At 34.0% G+C, this 19,853-nt stretch overlaps 1 protein-coding gene across 3 annotated transcripts in view; it reads right to left on the bottom strand.

The window, feature by feature from the left end:
• Positions 1–3,743: 3,743 nt before the first annotated feature.
• LOC134543236 (protein unc-50 homolog) overlaps positions 3,744–19,853 on the bottom strand; it is a 30,498-nt gene continuing 14,388 nt past the window's right edge. For all 3 annotated transcript variants that reach the window (XM_063388150.1, XM_063388142.1, XM_063388157.1), the window contains exons 4-8: positions 9,659–9,724; positions 9,435–9,555; positions 7,507–7,646; positions 7,312–7,413; positions 3,744–4,167 (exon numbers count right to left, since the gene is read on the bottom strand). In XM_063388150.1, the coding sequence (XP_063244220.1) occupies positions 4,031–4,167; positions 7,312–7,413; positions 7,507–7,646; positions 9,435–9,555; positions 9,659–9,724 (566 nt within the window). In that variant the 3' untranslated portion in view covers positions 3,744–4,030. The remainder of the gene's footprint in view (positions 4,168–7,311; positions 7,414–7,506; positions 7,647–9,434; positions 9,556–9,658; positions 9,725–19,853) is intronic.

The raw sequence follows: 19,853 nt of genomic DNA, 5'->3' as shown, positions 1-19,853 counted from the left end.
GTGTATCTTCAAGATTTGCAATTAAAAAGTTCTAAATATATGAAAAATACTGTTTGGCTGTTTGTTTACTACCTAAATAAAATCTAGTTTTATTCGAGTATGGTAAAATTATGTACAGGTACAATTATATTAACCTTTTTTATAATTATGTTTACCTAAACATGGTGAAGAAGCTACCCAAATCCCCTTAAATAAAACCTCTTCACTCTACATAAAGCCGGGGGAAAATGTTTTCATATAGTAAAAAATAAAAACTCTTAAATAGCTATAACATTATTTTTAAAAAAATTATGATAATGCTTATAAAATCAAACAAAATCATCAAATTAAGATGCAAATTAAAAATGTTTAAGTTGATAAATCAGTATGGACATTTGCATCAATAGCTAAGTACAATAGTAATGGCAGTTAATTAAATTATGGAATAACAATTCAACCCTTGACTTGTGGCTATTCATCTGTGCACATATAAAACTGCAGTAATTTCTTTACAGCACACTTTAGCCATTGTGAAAATGTTTGAAGCCAAATCATTCCATTGGGTCATGTGTTTAAGATTATACGTTAGTTCTTTACCTCTATCAGTTCATTAAAATATACAGTACTTTTTTCTTCTCAATCAAAAAATTATATATATATACACATACACATATACATATATACACATACACATATACATATATATACACACACACGGACACTAGCTGCAGTACCTGCCGTTGTCCGACCTGAACATAAGATGAAGGGGATGTAGTCAATAATTGTCTATTTGAATGTCAAGTGTGCAAAATAATTTATATCACTGACAGAACCCGGCAGACGCTCTGCCAGTGTATAGTTATTTACTTTTATATATATATATATATATATATAAAAATTTGTGGTCTGTATGTAATCTAGACTCTATAAAGCACTATAGAAAAAAGCTGAAAAATAAAAGATTACTGATATTGAAAAGATTCTTTTATCTAGCTAATGCTTGGCATGCGTTGCAATGCCTCATTCAGTTTTGTTTTGTAATATGTTTGAAGTAGTTACACATATACAAATAATCTATCCATCTCTCTCTCTATTATCTCTTTATATATACATATATACATATATACATTTATACCTCTCACTATCTCTTCTATATACCAATCTCTATATAGCTCTATATATCTATATATTACTTTATCTAACTCAATTTCATTCTCTATACCTCGCTCTAACTCAATCTATCTCTGTCTCTCACTATATCTATCACTCTATCCCTGTCTCTCTTTTACATTTAATTAAATTGTCATGCATGCGCACTTATACAACGAAAACAGATGAATTGCCGCTATATAACATGCAATACACATTTGTTGAAACGACTCTCTGGCTACCTATTGTTTATATCACACACGAACTGAAATGTCCTGTTTGTATCTTATTCAGTTAAATTCTGTGTATTATCGCTGTTTCTATTTAATTCGTTTCAATTCGGTAACGTGTGTGCACTCACACTAAAAACACATGAACTGCTGCTAAACTAATTGAAATACACACATTTGTTGAAACGATTCGTGCTCCAACTATTGTTGTACCCTCTCAGAAACCATTGCGGGCATGCGAGTAACTCACAAAAGTTTAATTGCAATCGGATGAATGGTATAGGAACGCATACGGCACAAACAAATGAAAATTGATGATATGACAAACGCATCAAATGACGGTGCGTTTAAAATTCAAGGCAACTCTATCTATTGACGAAGTTAAGAACTAAACTGTTATTAGCGCCTTTATTTTGCTATCCGCTGCGAGCTCCACTAAGTGGACTGGTCTCACCAAGGAGAAAAATATGTATTTGCCAGACCTTACTATGTGTATGATCGTGTGTCAGACATAGAGAAATGACACTCACTCACTCACTATTTGTCTGTCTATGACCTATGATTTTTTCTGTTATAAAATAAAATCATCACTTTTTCACTCCCTTAGGGATGGAAATTCATATCAATATGTGGTCTGTGTGTTAATCCAGGTTATAAACTGTGTGCCAAATTTAATCCAGATCTGTTCAGCCGTTCTGGCGTGATTGAGTAACAAACATCCATCCATCCATCCAAACTTTCACATTTATAATATTAGTGGGATTCAAGTTCTATGCACTCCACACTTACTGCAACTTGAGTAGCTGGGTCCTTTACTGTAATGCGTAAAAACTTAAAAGTAATAGAATGCTGCACACCACGTATAATCGGCTAGGTTACAAGTTAAGTTGAGATTGTAACGTTGCAATACCCTGCCTTCATAGCTAAATATTTTTCTTTTAAACTATTTTTATGCATGTAAATATTTCTTGAAAAGTCTTTCCAATGATATTTTACCATTTTTGTGTGTTTAAGGGTTGATATTTCATGTGCGATGTGTTTTAAGAATGTACCTTTTATTTTAACAGACATTTTTAATCATCAGTATTTTTTATGTAATTATTCACAAAGAAGTCGCTGTACTAGAATTTTGCCTGTTTAGGCCTACTTTTTCAGGTTTTTCTCAATAATTTGAATTTTGTCAAGTAATTTGTATTATGATTCCTGTTCTTAATTATCATTAACGTGTTGCAATATAATTATAGATCACGGGACTGTGTCTGGGCTGGTGTGATGTGTAGAAAGAGAGGCATAAGAGACATGTAAGTGTGAGTGAGAAAGAAACAGTGCTTCCCTGCCAACAGAGATAAAAGCTGGGATTTCCCACTGGTTGTGGGAAATGTGTGATAACTGCTGTCTCAGGGTGTGGGAGAGAGAAGGAGAATGTAAAGTCCCTGGCTCTATGGAGAGAAAACTGTTTTCAATGTGTGTTCTGTGTTCCTATTGGCTTGTAACTTGTAGTGTGAATGAAGCGTGCTTGTGATTGGTCGGTGAGGTCATGTGATTTCTCCTCCCTGCGTGAAGGAGACGGTGGCAAGACTTCACCAGTCGTCCGTCGGTCGCTGCACCAGTAGGTTGCGTTCGGTGGCTTCTCGCCAAATTATGTAGAATTTGTGAAGAGATAATTTAACGTTGGTGGTCAGAGCCAGGCCGAGTATTAAGTTAACCTAATTTTTTTTATATTTCATTCGGACAGTACCAAATTAGAAATTGCGATCACCTTCGTCGGCAGTTTGCTCGGGGCGAAATTCGGTTTCGCTGGGTGCGGCCACGTTTGAGGCCGCACTGACTTCTTGTACTTACAGTAAAATATTACTGAAGGATGCTATTTTCGTTAATTCTCATTGCGCGAGCTGCGAGCATTTTTCGACGGGCAGATGTAAGTGTTGAACGAGTGAGTGAAACGTTGGAAGTGTTTGGATTCGTCTGTGCATTCTAGTGAAAAAATAAAACAACAAAAATTACAATCGGCGTTGAACATGTTTATTTTTGTATGTAACCAACCGTTATAAGATGAACTATTCAGACATTAACGTTTGTTTGAAAGTTTCCGGTACAGGGTTCTGTTGCTAGTGTGGGCAAGCCTTTAAAACCAATTTTTTTTTTTTTTTTTTTTTTTCAATTTATGCTAGAACTTCCTTTGGACAGCAATTTCCCCTTTATATGCAAGCAAATGCTGTAATATTAGATGTATTTCCATCTTGTCAATCTGTGCACAACCAAATAATTAGTACACTACTTGTAATGCAGAGAATACTAAATACTTAAATCAATTTTAAACACCACCAGCACTCCTGCAGTAAAAAGATAAATATAAGTATGGCAATAAATGCAATGAAACAAAAATTCACAATATAATTAGTTATACATTTTTTTAAAACAAATTTTTCCACAATTACACAAGTTTAAACATATAATCATATAAATAAAAGATATAGAATAATTCAAAAACTTAAATAATTATTCACTAGTACTGTTTTGTCCTGTCAGGGTTATTGTATATATAATTTATCAACATAAGAGAAAGCAAGCACTCGCACAAATATCACTCCACTGTATAAATTCATGAAGACTCTGCATCACAATCACTGCTCAGATAGTTTCAGTCAGTCTTGTTCATGGCCACAACTCAATCACAAAACTCTGTTCTTGTAAAAGTCCATCAACCACACAGTAACATTCCAGTGGATCACAAGTGTTACTATGTACACAAGCACAAGTATTGTTAAAGGATACAATAGCACTTGTGTCTTCTCAAGAATAGGCAGACCTGTAACAAAGAATGGTTTTGATGAAACCATCATCCTGGTTACTGAATTTACTTTTATCAATTATCAATTCAGTGTTGCAGGATTCAATCATCATTTGTATCAAAAATGAATGTTTGTACTTGAGGTTAAATGAATTGATTTAAAGATTTAATTGGCTAACCATAAACACTAGTGCAAAAATAACATTGTTGTTTGCAGGGTAATCAATAGTTGAAGTACAAAGTAATAATTTGAGAAAAGAATATATATATATATATATATATATATATATATATATATATATATATATACATTTATGGCTTTTATAAAAAAATTTTTAAATAATTAAAAGCTTTGAAATATGACTTCAAATACTAGTAATTTAGCATTATTTTGTTTGTAAAGAGAATCTTTCACTAGTAAATAGAGGCACGATTTTATGGTGAATCGCGATAAAACAAAATAACACCGAAATTTGGTTATATACACTAAATAAAACTAAATATGTCGAAGTCCGCGAAATAATGCGAAATATGCCGAAGTCCGCAACATAACCTTAATTTACGAGATGCGTACTGCCACAAGTTCAGAAGTTCCACCATAGACTACATGGTTGACGCATGATGGTGAAGTGATAACATGAAACAATTTTCGTATATTTGGACGTTGCGATACCAATTTGACGCATTAGACCGCAACGAAGCGCTAGTGTAGCATGTTTTATTTGTGTTGAAATTATTTTTTTTTTAGTTATGTGAATGTCTAAGATCATCCAAAACTAATATTTTGTTTGTTGTTTAGTTCACAAAACCAACAAACTGTACTATTTTCAGTTTATATTGTATGATTTCAAGCGGTTTGAAACGTAGGCTTGGTGAATTTTGCTACGGCAAATCAATGTAAATTATTCTGAAACACAAATATTTCATAATGCCGAAGAATAAAGTCTCGGCAAACGAAAGGGTTAAGGAGTTTGTTGGTGAAGGTTTTTACATGTGTGAAAGTAATTTGATGTGTAAATTTTGCAACTGCCGGCTCGAACATGAAAGACGCGATACTTTGGTGAAACATGTGTCGAGTGAAAAACATAAAAGCTGTAAAAAGAGTGGGATACCCACAAAAAGGCAAGTTTCTATTTCCGAGTTGGTAGCTACAATGAAAAAGGCCAAAAATGATAAAGACTTTATCATAAAACCAACCAAAGCCTTTGTTTCAGCAAATATCCCGGTGGAGAAATTGGACAATCCTGCACTTAGAGCATGGTTTCAAGAGTGTGTGAAGGGTGGTGGTGACCTACCAACTGCAGATTGGCTACGAAAGAAGTACATCCCGATAGTAGCAGAAAATAAAAAAGAGACTATAAAATCATTAGTCAGTCACATTCCATAATGTGTTTTGGCTGACGAAACTACAGACAGGAATGGGCGCTGTGTGTTCAATATTATTTTCAGGACCCTTCAGCCTGGTGCAACACAATCACATATTGCTGCATCAGTTGTTTTGGATTCTGCAGATTCTATATGATGTATGTACTCGTGCTGTTTTAGACACACTAACTAAATATAAAGTGGATCATTCACAAGTGTGTGCATTTGTATCAGACTCTGCTAGGTATATGATGAAATGTGCCAGTACACTTCATGGTGTGTTGGGTGATCGTGTGATACATGTGCAGTGCTGGGCGCACAAAATTCATTTAGTTGGAGTTGTTTGGCAGTCTAACCTTGAGCAACTCAACGATGTTATAGTGAAGGTAAAAAATTCGTTTCAGAACAAAAGAAAGCGCAAACATCAGTACTTGGAATTTCTGAACACCAAATACTCTCATGATCCTGCAATGTGCAAGCTCTTTCCACAACCTGTTCTTACCAGATGGAGCAAATGGTTTGAGTCTGTTGTCTATTCCAGCATACATTTGCAGGATATCTTGGAATTCTTTGAAGAGTTGAAAGAACACAACAGTGACATTACATTCCTGAAAGAAATGTCTGCAGAGGAAGTGAATGTTGTGAAAGCTGAAGCTCTGTTTGTGGCACAAAACTGCTCTCCTCTAACAGAGTTGATAACTTCCCCAGAGGGCAATACATACCCAACTGCACATTTGTTGACAACAAAATTGAAAGCTCTGCAGAACAAATTCAGTGTTTTGAGCAATGGTGTTGCTTCAGCTCAGTAAATGACTTTATCTGTGAACTACGCATCGTGAAGCAGGCAGAATTGAAACAATGTTTGCAATTAACTGGGAAGAAATGTGAAACTAAACTTCTAGAACTGATGCAGAATGATCCTTGAAGGGAAACATTTCAGGCAATTGATCACTTCTTTAACCCGCAAAATGTAAGTAGGGTGTGCATGAAACCTGAAAACGTACAAAAAGTAATCCTAAACCTACCTGCGATTTCTAATATTCCCAGCGAAGTTTTTATTGAAGCATATGCCACCTTCAAGCATATTATTACAGAAGAACTTGCAAAACCAGAAACAAAGACTGTCGATGTTGTGCAAGTTCTGTGTTCTATGAAAACCAACTACAGTGAATTTTTAACTGCTGGATTAAGAGCAATATGGTTCCCAACTGCAAATGTTGATTGTGAACGTTCATTTTCGAAGTACTCTCTAGTAGTTTCTGACAGGCAATCTACACTTTCTCCAGAAAATGCAGAGCGTTTAACCATGCTAACATTTTAGTTATATTAGCCAATATTAGTGTAAATAAAAATGAATGTAATTTAACATACCTTTCCAAAGGAGATGTTTTGACAAAATTAACTGTACCATCTTACAGTTTATTAAGTTATTTTCAAAGTTTGGAGTTCATTAGTTTAAGATTCAAATTTCACCATTCTGTAAGTGTAACACATGTCATTTATTATTTTATTAATATTTTACAATGTGTTTTTATGCATTAAAAATAATTAATCTCTTCTCTTGCATGATCTTGCATGAATATATTTTTTTTTAATACATTAGATAAGTTATCGGATTGCTTATAAAAGTCTTCCATAATAAAACCGATAACACAGAAATCTGTTTTTTTTTTTTAAAAACTAAATTTGCCTTCTAATAACACCAGAAAATCTTGCCTCTACTAATAAACTGTAAAATACAGGAGAGGTAGGTACCGTAGTGCCTATAAAAAAAACTATAGTCAACAGTTTACTTACAACTGTAGCCTAAGAATGTGATGTAGATGTAGTATCCCAAAGCTAGCAGCCACAGAGAGTTGCCGAACAACCTTGACACAAACCAGTCATGTCTTATTAAAACTGAGGAGGAAAAAAAAAAGCATATTACACAGTTAGTATGGTTTGTCACCAAAACATTAAATACAGAAACAATGGAAAACACACATTACTTGCCGTGGTAGAAGAAAAGTTGGAACACGTGCAATATGACTAGCGATGGGAAAAATGCATTCAAATGAATGTCAAATGCATAACCCCACTCCACATCTTGGTCTCTGCAAGAAGGCTTGATGAAATATTTGTTACTGATAAACCTACAAACCATGGAAAATAATTGCAATTATTATAACACGCACATATACTATACATTTTATACTTTTTTTTTATACAACCACTGAGCAGCTTGGCAATTTACCTCCACTGCTAGATGAACCAGATGATGTCTGCAAGTTTTGGCCACAAGAAATGTGCCCTGATTTGTTAAAGCTCTAGGTGTTGTTCATATAGCATACCTGCCAGGCAAGTCCATGCCTGTAGTTTTTCATATTAAATTTGATGCTGACATTTCTAAAAAACTGTAGGGTTGTGGCAATAACACAAGGCCATGTTTTTCATTGGTTTTGACATGCAGATTAATAATCTGCACTTAAAAGTACATTACTCTACCACATCATAAAAATGTATGGGTAACAAGAACATTACCCCCAACAATTTTGATGAAATCATTTTACGAATTTGACAAGTTTGCGTTTGTTGTAGAACTTTGTTCAGTTAAACATTATCCTGATGCTAGTGTTACATTTGAAATATTTTTCCTATTATTTGCAAAAAAAAAAAAAAAAACCCAGTTTTCCAGCTACAACTTCAAAACAGCATACCAACCTTGAGAAGCACTTTAGACTGAAAGTTGTATCATATAAATGTTTTCAACTAATTTTTTTGTAATGATCTTGCAGCAGAAATTTGTCAGTTAAATAAAGATATTTATGTTGTATTACTTTTTTATGGAAACTATAACTGTCATAATTTTGCATAAAATATACAACTGCATATCCTGGCTGAAAACCATTTGAAACCAGCGGAGTGAAACATGCTTCAATACAACTGCAATTTGTACACACAGATGTGTGAACCAATGGCAGATGCATCTATGAATGGTTCTTGTTATCTACTGACATTGATAGATGACTCCACCAGAAAAACTTCTGGCTACTTCTTATAAAAAAAGTTGCGAGCAAATTCTTAGAACTCAAGGCCTAAGTGAAAAATCAGACAGGAATGACAATAAAAGTCCTTTGATCTGTCTGATAAACATTCAACAACATTTACTGAAATGTAAGTTAGGTGCATTTGTTAGCATAGTTGGAACAATATCACGTAACTGATTTTGTTTGAAAGGTTTGTTTTGCTAACACCAACTGTTAGCTCAAAGACTAAAAATTCATAACTACTATAAAATCATAGCATCATATCTGTTCAAATTTATCGTTAAAATTCTAAGTATTATGTTAAGTTATCTCTGAAACAATTATTATTCAAGGAATGACAAATTGTCAAAATTGACTTTGGCCCGCTTTGTTCCACATACAGAAACATTACTTTTATAATTTACCTTAAACTGCATACTGAGCCAAAAGTTTATTTTTTAAATTGTGACCACTAATTGCTCTTAATTACAGCACAGTACAATTATGCAGTAGTGGTAGCAGGTTAAGGTAAGTTTTTCATCTCCAGTCTTACAAACTATCAAAATAATCTTTAGTAGAGAATGTGAAATATTTTTATAACTTCTACAGCTGCAGGCTGGAACACAAGCAACAATACACTTGTAAAATGAAAAAAAATATATATCACTCACGAAACGGTCTATGTTGTAAAAAAAAATACATAAAATTTACTGTCTTTTGCTGCTATGAATGTTTCAATTGCGAAGTTTGACCATACTAACATTTGTCAACAAACTATTAAAACAATTAAGTGCAAAAAAGGATCAAATTCAAGTCGCTAAACATGAGATACTTAACAATTCAGTTTTAACAGTTAAGTTTGTATTTTGAAATTTCAAACTACTACTAAAACTAAAATGCATGAAATTTACTTACCAGAAGAAAGTGGCAATTACCAAGCCAATGCCTATGCAATCGACAAAGACCACGTACAACAGAAATTTAATGAATCCTACAAACCCAAGCTTAAGGACAAAGGCAAAACCTATTGAAGACCCTGCAATCGAAAGAAATATGGATATATAAATACATATACTTCTATAGTAAAAATATGAATACAAAATTTCAATAGGTAAAATATTCAATTACACACAACCTACCGCATAGCCATGCACTTAGAAGAACAAGAAATGCCGGATCATCTCTTGCAAACTGAGCTTTTGTTTCTGTAAACAAACACATTGTTAGTAGAAGACTTCTTAGAACACAAACTAAACATTTACAGTAAAACTATCATAAATAATTAATGGTGACTAAATATATTTGCAAAAATTTCCAATTGGGAACTTTTGTTAATTAATTTGCTGCAAAAAAAATTAAAGACAAAGTAACCTATTTGCAACAACAGACCATTACACATTTGATTAAGCATTATATATATTAACATTTTCTTTGTAGAGGTGGGACGATACCACACTTTCGATACTCGATTCTGTATTGTTTTTTCAGTTCGATACTTTCGATACTCCAGGGAAAATTATTTTTCCATTAAGTAACAATTATTACAAATAACATAAATTAGTTTTAAAATATATAAATTCCCTCTTTATTACAAAAATACAAACTGCAAACAACTTTAAAGACTTGAGTATAAAAATCCATATATAAAAAATAGAAGCGAAATACAAACTATCTTCAAGAGAGTTAGCCTTTATTTTCCAGTACACTTTTTTTTTTACAGCGAACATATGTAAATAAAGATAGCGCTCTCTTAAATAAAATTGCCGCAAACAATGATAGTTCGCGCTGGATGCCAATTTACGTCACTATACGACCTCGGCAATTGAAAACATTCATAATATTGATACAAATCTGTGGTACTTAACATACACGAGAGACGAGACATGTACTTACTCTATGATGTTGACTGTTATTACTAGGCGTGTTATTGTTACTATTGCGACGGATTGCGAGTGGAGTCAATTAATGTGAATTTTAAGTGCTCAATATTTCTACTAATTTTTTTTTCAAATTTCCTGTGAATTCAATGTCAGAAGTGTTACGTACAAAAAACGTAACTTCTTGAACACAAAACAACTTTACCTTACTTTACTGTATGTTTACTATTGGCAAGTTGCAGTAATGACTTATATAATTATAATTTATTCTGATGTTAGCCTATTGGTTATCATAATTACGGCTAATAAGGTGTTCTAATACAGTAGAACCCCTGTCATACACTTTTCAACGGAAGGCACAAAAATGGTTTATGATGCGGAAAAGTGTATGAAAAGGGAATGGCAATAATATTTTCTTTTTTCAATCTAGCATACCAGCACAATGTCAGATTAAACTTAAATAAATAATGTGTAAATAATTGCATTATATTAATGAAAGATATGAATTCATCATTATATATACATATAATAAAACCATCAGAAAAGTAAAACACAGTCCATAATCAAGTAAAGCTGACATGAGAAACAGTGATCTTACAAAATGTTATGAAGTCCTTAAGTCCTTTCTTGGAGGGGGGAAAAGTCACCAAGCTTAAATTAGAAATTGAAAAAATTAGTCTAATGTAAAAAAAAAAAAAAATCAGAAATTTTTGCTTGTTTGTTTCATTTTACAAACAACGTTATGCAACAGAACAATTTTCAATAAAATTTTAACTTGAGAAACGTAAAATACAAAACAATCCGATCGCAAGAAAACAATGACAAACGGGTATATTAATTTCTAAGATTAATGAATGCACAAAATATGAGATCCATGCCTTGGTAAAGCACATGCACCATTTCATTGCTAGTTTGCGCCAGTAGTCTCGCTTGGTGCTGGCCATAGATGCTACTAGCGAAGTGCACAGTCTTCCTGATACTATCCATATCTATGGTGCGATAAAGTTATTTTCTTACGTTTGCAAAGGTAAACAATGAATGTTTTTCAAAACAAAAGCATTAAAACGTAGTTTATCAGGAGGAATATAACAAAAAAATTTGTGAATTTTAGGACTTTTCTGCTTCGTAAAAACGTATGAAACGGGAAATTAATGATTTTAAAAGTGTAGGTATGTTCCGGGAAAGTAAACCATTGTAAATATAGTACTTTCGGCGGGACCAAAATTAATCGGCGTACGACACAGTAAAATGTATGAAACGGGAACGTATCATCGAGGTTCTATTGTAGTTGTATTTTGTACGATGGTGACTTAAAACTTAATTCAATACAAATGAACAAGCATTCCGGTATCGAAAAAATTTATCGAACTTACAGTTTCGATACTCGATACTTTGCGATACCGTCATGTATCGAAAATCCCATCACTATTTCTTTGCTATTTTAGTCTACTCCAATCAAATAAACGAGCCAACTATTCACCCTCACACACTTGCACGTCATATAGTGATACAGTGTTCTGTATGACTGTGTGAATGCATGTTGATAGCTTTCAGGTAACCGATTGTGTACTTCGGTGTAATCAAAAGTGCTCAGTTATCAAATAATTAAATAAATTGTTAGAACATGCCTAAAATTACATAAAAATGGGGATAGCTAAAATAACTTCAAAATGTTTTTAGTTTCGTAGTAATGCAAATACTCCTTGTTTGTAACATAGCCATAGAAACTTAAAGTTTGTTATTGTTAAATATTGAAAATTTGGTTACTTCAGAGCATTGCAATTAACTTAACAGAAAATCTGAAGCTGGTAACTAAAAATGACAATTGACACTATTTTATGGACAGTTCCTGGTCATTATTTTATATATACGTTAAACTCGTTGACTTTTACACTGGCTTAACTTTCACAAAATGAATAAAATGTTCATTTCACACTTTTGTCATAATTAACTGTCAAAGTTAAATTTTTAACATTTTTGTGCAGGAGAACTGAATGTATTACACAAATGAAAATTTTTAGGTTTAAAGATAATACTACTGGCTATTTTATATATATATATATATATATATATATATATATATATATATATATATATATATATAGACACACACAGTAGGATCCCGCTAATCTGAACTAATTGGGACCAAAACCTGTTTGGATTAGCGAAAATTCGGTTAGGCAGAATTTTGTCATATAATGCCATATATTGTCTTTTTGAGGCGTATTTAGTGTCTAATATGTCAAATATGTATGAAAGGTTAGACGAAGAATACACCTTTACTATTTAGCGTACATATTTAGTATAATATAATATTTTTAATTACTCACATAGCCTAAACTGCGATTTCAAATATTCCGAGTTTAACAAATCCAGCATTAGGTTGAAATGAAGGGCGATTCGTGAGTATGTATTAGCGGAAGGGCAGTGACCTTCAACCAGAGTAAACAAAGCCCCCCATTCTCATTCCCGCATAGGCTTACAAATTCCTCTCCTCTTCCGTTCCCAACTATGATGAGTTGGACAGTCAGTGCGTCACATGCTACTGCTGTGTCACCTGCTACTGCGCACTTGCCCTGTGTTTTGTGAGCCCTTGTGAGTGGTGTGTAGTGGTTTTTTTACATTCTGTACTTGTCCCTGCTGTTGGTCATCATGACAAGCAAGCGTAAACATAACTAGTGTACATTAAAAGAAAAACTGGAAGTACTGAAAACACTTGACAAATGTGAAAGTGCCACTATGTTATCAAAAGAATTCGGTGTCGGCAAAGCAACCATTTCCGAGTGGAAAAAGAACAAAGGTAAAATTGAGCAGTTTTGTACTACCACAAGTGCAAAAATTATTGAAAAACGTAGAAAAATGACAGTGTCGTCTTACGAAAAATTGGACGAAGCACTTTCTTTATGGTTTACAAAAAGGAATCCCTATCACTGGCCCTCTGATTCAAGAAAAAGTGATTCAATTGAACAAGCTCATGGATTGGACGCATCATTTACGACTAGTTGCGTTTTCTTAGACCGATGGAAGAAACGACATGGAATCAGGCAACTTACAATAACTGGGGAGAAACTGTCAGCGAAAAACGAAGCAGCTATTGAATACCTTGAGGAGTTCAAAAATATCATTTCTTCCTGCTCGCTACAGCAAGTTTATAACGCGGATGAGACGGGACTTAACTTTAAAGCATTGCCTACCAAAAGTCTTGCATCACAAGAGGAACAATCTGCACCAGGGTTTAAAATGGATAAACAATGCCTAACTGTGTTAGCCTGCTGCAAAGCTTCTGCCACAAATAAGCTTTCACTGATGGTCATCGGCAACTCAGCAAAACCACGCTGATTTAAAAACAAAAACATGAACATGAACATAAACACTCTCCCTGTATTTTACAGAAACCAAAAGAAAGCTTGGATGGATCGTGTTTTATTCCAAGACTGGTTTGAAAAACAATTGGAGCCAAAAGTAAAGGTTTTTGACAAAGAAAATAAATTGCCTCCTAGTGCTTTGTTACTCATTGACAATGCTCTGCCAACTCCTGAAGAAATGCAACTTGTTTGCGGTGATATCAAAGCCATTTTTCTCCCACCAAACGTCACTTCAATTTTGCAGCCAATGGACCAAGGAGTTTTGCAGGCTTTTAAACAATTACAGAAAAATGGTTCTTCATAGCCTGCTTGAAGAGAATGAAGAACTGACAATCTTGTATAAACTCAAGCAAATCACCATCAAAGATTTCATTTACTGGGTAGCAGAAGCTTGGGAGAAAACACAAAAGGAATCTTTACAGAAATCATGGAAAAATCTCTGGCCTGATTTAGAGTTTGTACAAACGGTTTTCCCCCGGCAAAAGAAAAGTTTGAACTTCTTCAACTAGTGAAAAAAATTGCACCAGGTTGCGAAAATGCAGAAGAGTGCGTTGAAAAGTGGACGGCCATTGAAGACTGTGGCCACGAGGAATACACAGATGAAGATATTGTAGCAGCTGTGCAGGGAATATTAACTGATATCGATGCAGACAGTGAGGAGGAAGGGAACGCGCCGACTGATGTTGTTTCTCACACTGCCGCAGCAGTGCCCTTGATCTGGCTTTGCGCTACGTCGAGCAACATGCCGATGCAACCCCAACAGATGTTTTGTTTATGCGGCGTTGGCGAAACATTGCATCTTCAAGCTGATTTAGTGCATTGCGTCAAAGGAAGATTACTGACTTTACCTCTTAGTTAATGGTGGGTTTTTTACATTTTGTCTTGTGTCAATCCTGTACAGAACATGAATTCTACATATAGTATATAAGTAAATTCAAAAATTTCCAATACGTACATATGTATTTAAGTAATATGTACATAATCCTATTTTTTTCTCTTTTCAGTTAGACAGTGAAATAGATAAATTATAAGTTTCTTATGTACATATTAATAAACGTACAACATTACTAAAAAAAACTTGTTTTTCTTTACTTTTCCTAGTTCTTTAATGTTATAAAAATTAATTTTTTTTTGTCCTAGCCCTGTTCAGATTAGGTGGATTTTCGGATTAGCGGGACTCTACTGTAGTTTGGTTTTCTTTCATAAAAAATTTAACTAATTTACCTAGACTTTCAATATACTCCAAATATTATAAAATACAAAATCATTATGGCCTAACAAGTGTGGCACCTTTTAGTTCCTATCTCAATTTCCTAACCACCTTAACTAGGCAGTCATAACATCATGCACTGACTTCCACAGCCACGAAATTCTGTGCATTAGCAGAGCATGGTATGCTGAACTATTAAAATATTATCTCTGCTACATAACAGATCCAGTGGATTAATAATGTCAGTAATATTATTCAAGGACTACTTGAATGCATTTTAAGCTTTGTCATAAATTTTAGTTCGGGATATTTTCTTAATCACTATCAAAAGGAATAGCATTCAAACCACTCATAATGGACAAAAATTTAGTTATATCCCAACAAACACATCCAACTTCTTGCTTAATAAATTGTAACTGTTACAACATTAATTTAAAAACACACAAAGAAATTTACAGTCAATCTATTAAAATGAAATGGGTTGACGTCGTCCAGAGCTACACCCTCCCTTAAGCCCGATGTGCCTCGCCGCTTCAGACCCCTTCTCCGCCCATCCAAACCACCCGCCATGTTTGTGCATACCACAAACTACCGCAGTACTTCATTCCCATAAATTGAGTAAATAAATTGCTATGTTACTTGTTTTATTTGTTCCCTAGTGTTTTGTGTTTTTAGCAGAAGGCATGACAACTTCAATATGGATACTTTTAATTATAATGTAATAAATATTTAGAGACCCGAATATTGCTGAACAATCCAGAAGTTGGCCTTAATTAATATTTTGTTTGTTTCAAATAGTTTACTTAATCAGTATTATTGTTTGCAACCATTGGGCTAAATGTAAGTAAGGTTTGTGTGTAGTCATTCCTTTTCCCGGTGGCACCCTGTTCCAAATGTTTGTAACGGTCATCGGCCGGAAATGGACAGGTGACCTGCCTCTAGGGCGTGCTAAGAGGAGTCATTCTGTCACCGCCGCTACCCGAGGTAAGGAGCTCCATGCACCCGTCATCTTCAACTTTGTAATTTACTGATCCACGTTCATCTGTTCGTTTAAATTCTATAAATCAGTTTCACATAACTTCAGGGCTTAACCTCAGGTAGTAGACAACTTTACATAATTATTATTTTTATTCATTAACTGAATTTTTGTCGTGCTCTACGAACTTTCATTCTGTCCAGCACACGTGGCGTCCTGGATCAACTCGTAAAGTGATTCGTGCCACCGACTTTTGAACTGTGTAAAATGATGAGGTCATGAAATAGGTTAAGTTGTTTCTTTTCTGAGTGTGACCATGTGCAAAGATGTCGGGCAGACTGAGGTGTGTGGGCCGCCTTCAAAAGCCTAATTAATTTACTATTTTGCCTCGCTACACACAGGCAACTTTACAGCTTTGAGCCAAGAGTAGCCGGGTCCACATGCTCATAAATACATGTGGTGGCACTAGTGATGGGACATGGAAATTTTCCCACCAGGTGGGAAAATATTGGGAATTTGCCCAAATTATATTTTCCCACCCAAAAACAGGGTACAGCAGAACCCTGTTATAATGTTTTTCAAGGGAGCACAAGAAAAAAACATTATAAGCAGGAAAACGTTATAAGCAGGAAATCTCAATTTAGCTCTTAACAATGTTCGAGATTTGTACCAATGGACTCACCAAGCTATGTAAACAACTTTAATGTTAAAACCAAAGATAGTATACTTGATACATGAATTTTCTGAAACAAGCCAACAATTTTTCAACTTCATCATGTTCCCTGGTTAAATTTTGTTTGTCTTTAAAGATACACTTCCACATTTTTTGTCAAATTATCTCACGATTCATGATGACAACATTAAGAGTGAGAACGTCTACTCCTTCGCCACCTGAAAATGTTTAATTTTGGGATTCCTACGTATGAATGAAAAAAAAAAATTATTTGTAAGCAATAGAAAACACTTTTAGTTATGCCCTCGCTCAATGGTTGGCAACTTAAATATCGCAGGACTATGTACGTGCATCTGAATACCCACTGGAATGGCAAGGAAGAGAAGAGTTGACTAAGGGTGCCAACTGACACGTAACTATGAACATTGTGTACCTTCAGCATGGACGTAGATCCCGGGGGGGCCAGGGGGGCCCGGGCCCCCCCTGGAATTAATGGGCCCCTCCTTGGGGGGGCCCACTTCGTGATTTTAAAGTTAATGGTGTACACAGCATATATATCAGATTATTATTTACAACGACGACAGACACTTTGACATGCTTTATATTCCTACCTTTGAGTTCCGTAGTTATTTTCCCCTACCCCTTCTGCGAAAGCCATGGTATGGAGTTTTCCAGTGAGAACTTTGAAACCCTTAATTCCTAGAAACCGTTCATTCCAAAGGACGAAGCTAGGGTAGGGTTCTGTTAGCATTTCCTCCCCATTGATACCCACACTACCTTGTCCTCTGAAACGACAGTATTATAGGTTTCAGGTAGTCTGTTTTTAAAGTGGTTTTGCTCTCGTGTGCGCCAGTCTTCTGCTTTCTTGGCAAACATCAACATGGATAATTTCGTGACGCGGAAGAAACGGAAAACAGAATCTGATTCTCACCTGGTAAGCTTGATTGTTTTATAAGTAGTGACTATTATTTAGGTAATATATTTTATTTAAGTGATTATGTAACGTTATTTTTTCCAGTAAATAAACAACTTAATACTTTAACAGTAATTATAGCAGAATTTAGTTTATTTACGAACTGAAACTTATATACCATTACTGGAATTTTTTTTAGCTCATCTCCATTCTGTAAGGCTAGCTGCTCTGTACGTTACATGTGAATATACAGGGAATAATTTTTTTCCTCGTCAATATGGAATTTAAAATCACTCCCCTTTTATTATCAAACGATAATTTTCACAATTCATGGCCGATAATCACTTTATAACATTTGTTATTTGATAACTGCAACACTGCACGAGTAACCAAAAGTAAGATTGAGAAAGAAGTATTTAAACGTTACACATCCGTATTTAAGTTAATAAGGAAGCAAACGCGTCTCTTTAATAACTAATCAAGCGGTATATTTTAACTAAATAATATTCACTGCCAAAATACTGATTATACTAAAAATAAGCCGAGAAATGTATGTGGTTCAATTAGCTGTAGAATAAATTTCATAGTTCTATCTACGAGATTTTTCATTTGTGTCATTAAGTTTTTTTTTCTTTTTTACCTGGTTGATGCCTTTACTAAATAAAAGAGTCTTTAAGGGTTTTAATATGATTCGATCGTTCATTTGATGTTGATCCGTTTATTAGCTTTGGAGCTTTGGGTTTTTACGGCGCATCAAAAACTGTGAACAAAGAATTTCACGAACAGCATTTGAATCGCAGTAATTATGTGATGTGGCATAAAAAAACCTGACAAAGTGCGAGTCGAACTCGCGCACGAAGGGTTCCGTACCATTATCTATAAAAACGGCAAAAAAAATCATGTCTGTTGTATGGGATTGGGAGCCCCACTTAAATATTTATTTTATTCTGTTTTAGAATTTCTTGTTATAGCGGCAACAGAAATACATCATTTGTGAAATTTTATTCTGTTTTCACGTTTGTTGTATGGGATCCCCCTTAAAAATTTGTTTTATTTTAATTTAATCATTTATTTTAAAGTGAATATATAACTAAATATTCTGTGAATATTTCAAGCGTCTACCTGTTGCCGTTTTCAATATCAAGCAAAAATGAACAAAAAAATCATGTTGGTTGCATGGGAGCCTCCTTAAATATTTATTTTACTATGTTTTTAGTATTTGTGTCTAACTATCACGGTTCATGAGATACAGCCTGGTGGCAGACGGACAGACAGACGGACGGACAGCGTTATATTCACGTATATTATTTTAATAGATTTTTTCATGGATATTTTATGTATTTAGGTTAGCAAATTATACAAACATGTTTGAGAGATCATTTCTTATAGTCATTAATTAATAATTACTAAAACATATGTTGCTCTGCTTTATTGTTAATATCACTTACGTAAAAATAAAGTGTATAACATACGAGCTTATCATCCAGAGAAGACTTGTTTCGGTTGACCTCTAGCGCAAAATTCTTAAACCACAGAATTCACGGGCCCCCCCTGGAAATCCTACAGATTTGCGCCCATGACCTTCAGTATATTGCATAAAATTGTATTTTAACAAACTTCATGTATTGTATGGCAGTGGTTGTAAACATAAACATACATAAAGGAAACTTTTTATCGTAAGTGTTGGAATAATTTGGTTTTAAAACATTTTTTCCCCATTTATTGAATGTTAGAAAGCAAACATTATAAGCAGGAAATAACACTTATTATGAACGTTATATGCAGGAAATAAATACATTATCCTTATAGGGGAAATATTGGGACTTTAAAAATATGACATTATAAGCAGGAAAACATTATATGCAGGAACATTATAACAGGGTTCTACTGTATTTATTTTTCTTTTGTTTTAATATATTCTAATACTAACATTAGGAGCTTCATTGTGAATAAAAATTTTCTCTGTGAGTGTGTGTGCATGTATAATATTCTGTGTTATAATTACAAAATAAAAATAAAAAAAATTACTTATAGACTAATCCTCAATACTGGAATACAGATTCTACACAAAAAATAAAGCTCGAACAATATGGTTAGCTTGAATCTGTGATGGTATATGGAAAATTATAATTAAGTATGTAAAATTATGAACAAATAAACCATTTGTGTCAGCTCAAATGTTTGTTAAATGACTGGAAGTTAGGTTGGGCACATCATTTAAAAACACAAAAGTTATTGTCAATATTAAAATTGGGTTCCAACATTAATGCACACCACGATATAGTTTATATTATAATGTTTTAATTATAAATCCCGGCCA

This window comes from Bacillus rossius, chromosome 1, assembly GCF_032445375.1.
Source record: "Bacillus rossius redtenbacheri isolate Brsri chromosome 1, Brsri_v3, whole genome shotgun sequence".
In the NCBI taxonomy this organism is placed as follows: domain Eukaryota; kingdom Metazoa; phylum Arthropoda; class Insecta; order Phasmatodea; family Bacillidae; genus Bacillus; species Bacillus rossius.
The sequence above is the reverse complement of the archived record's forward strand: the minus strand, read 5'-3'. Positions and strand labels throughout refer to the sequence as shown.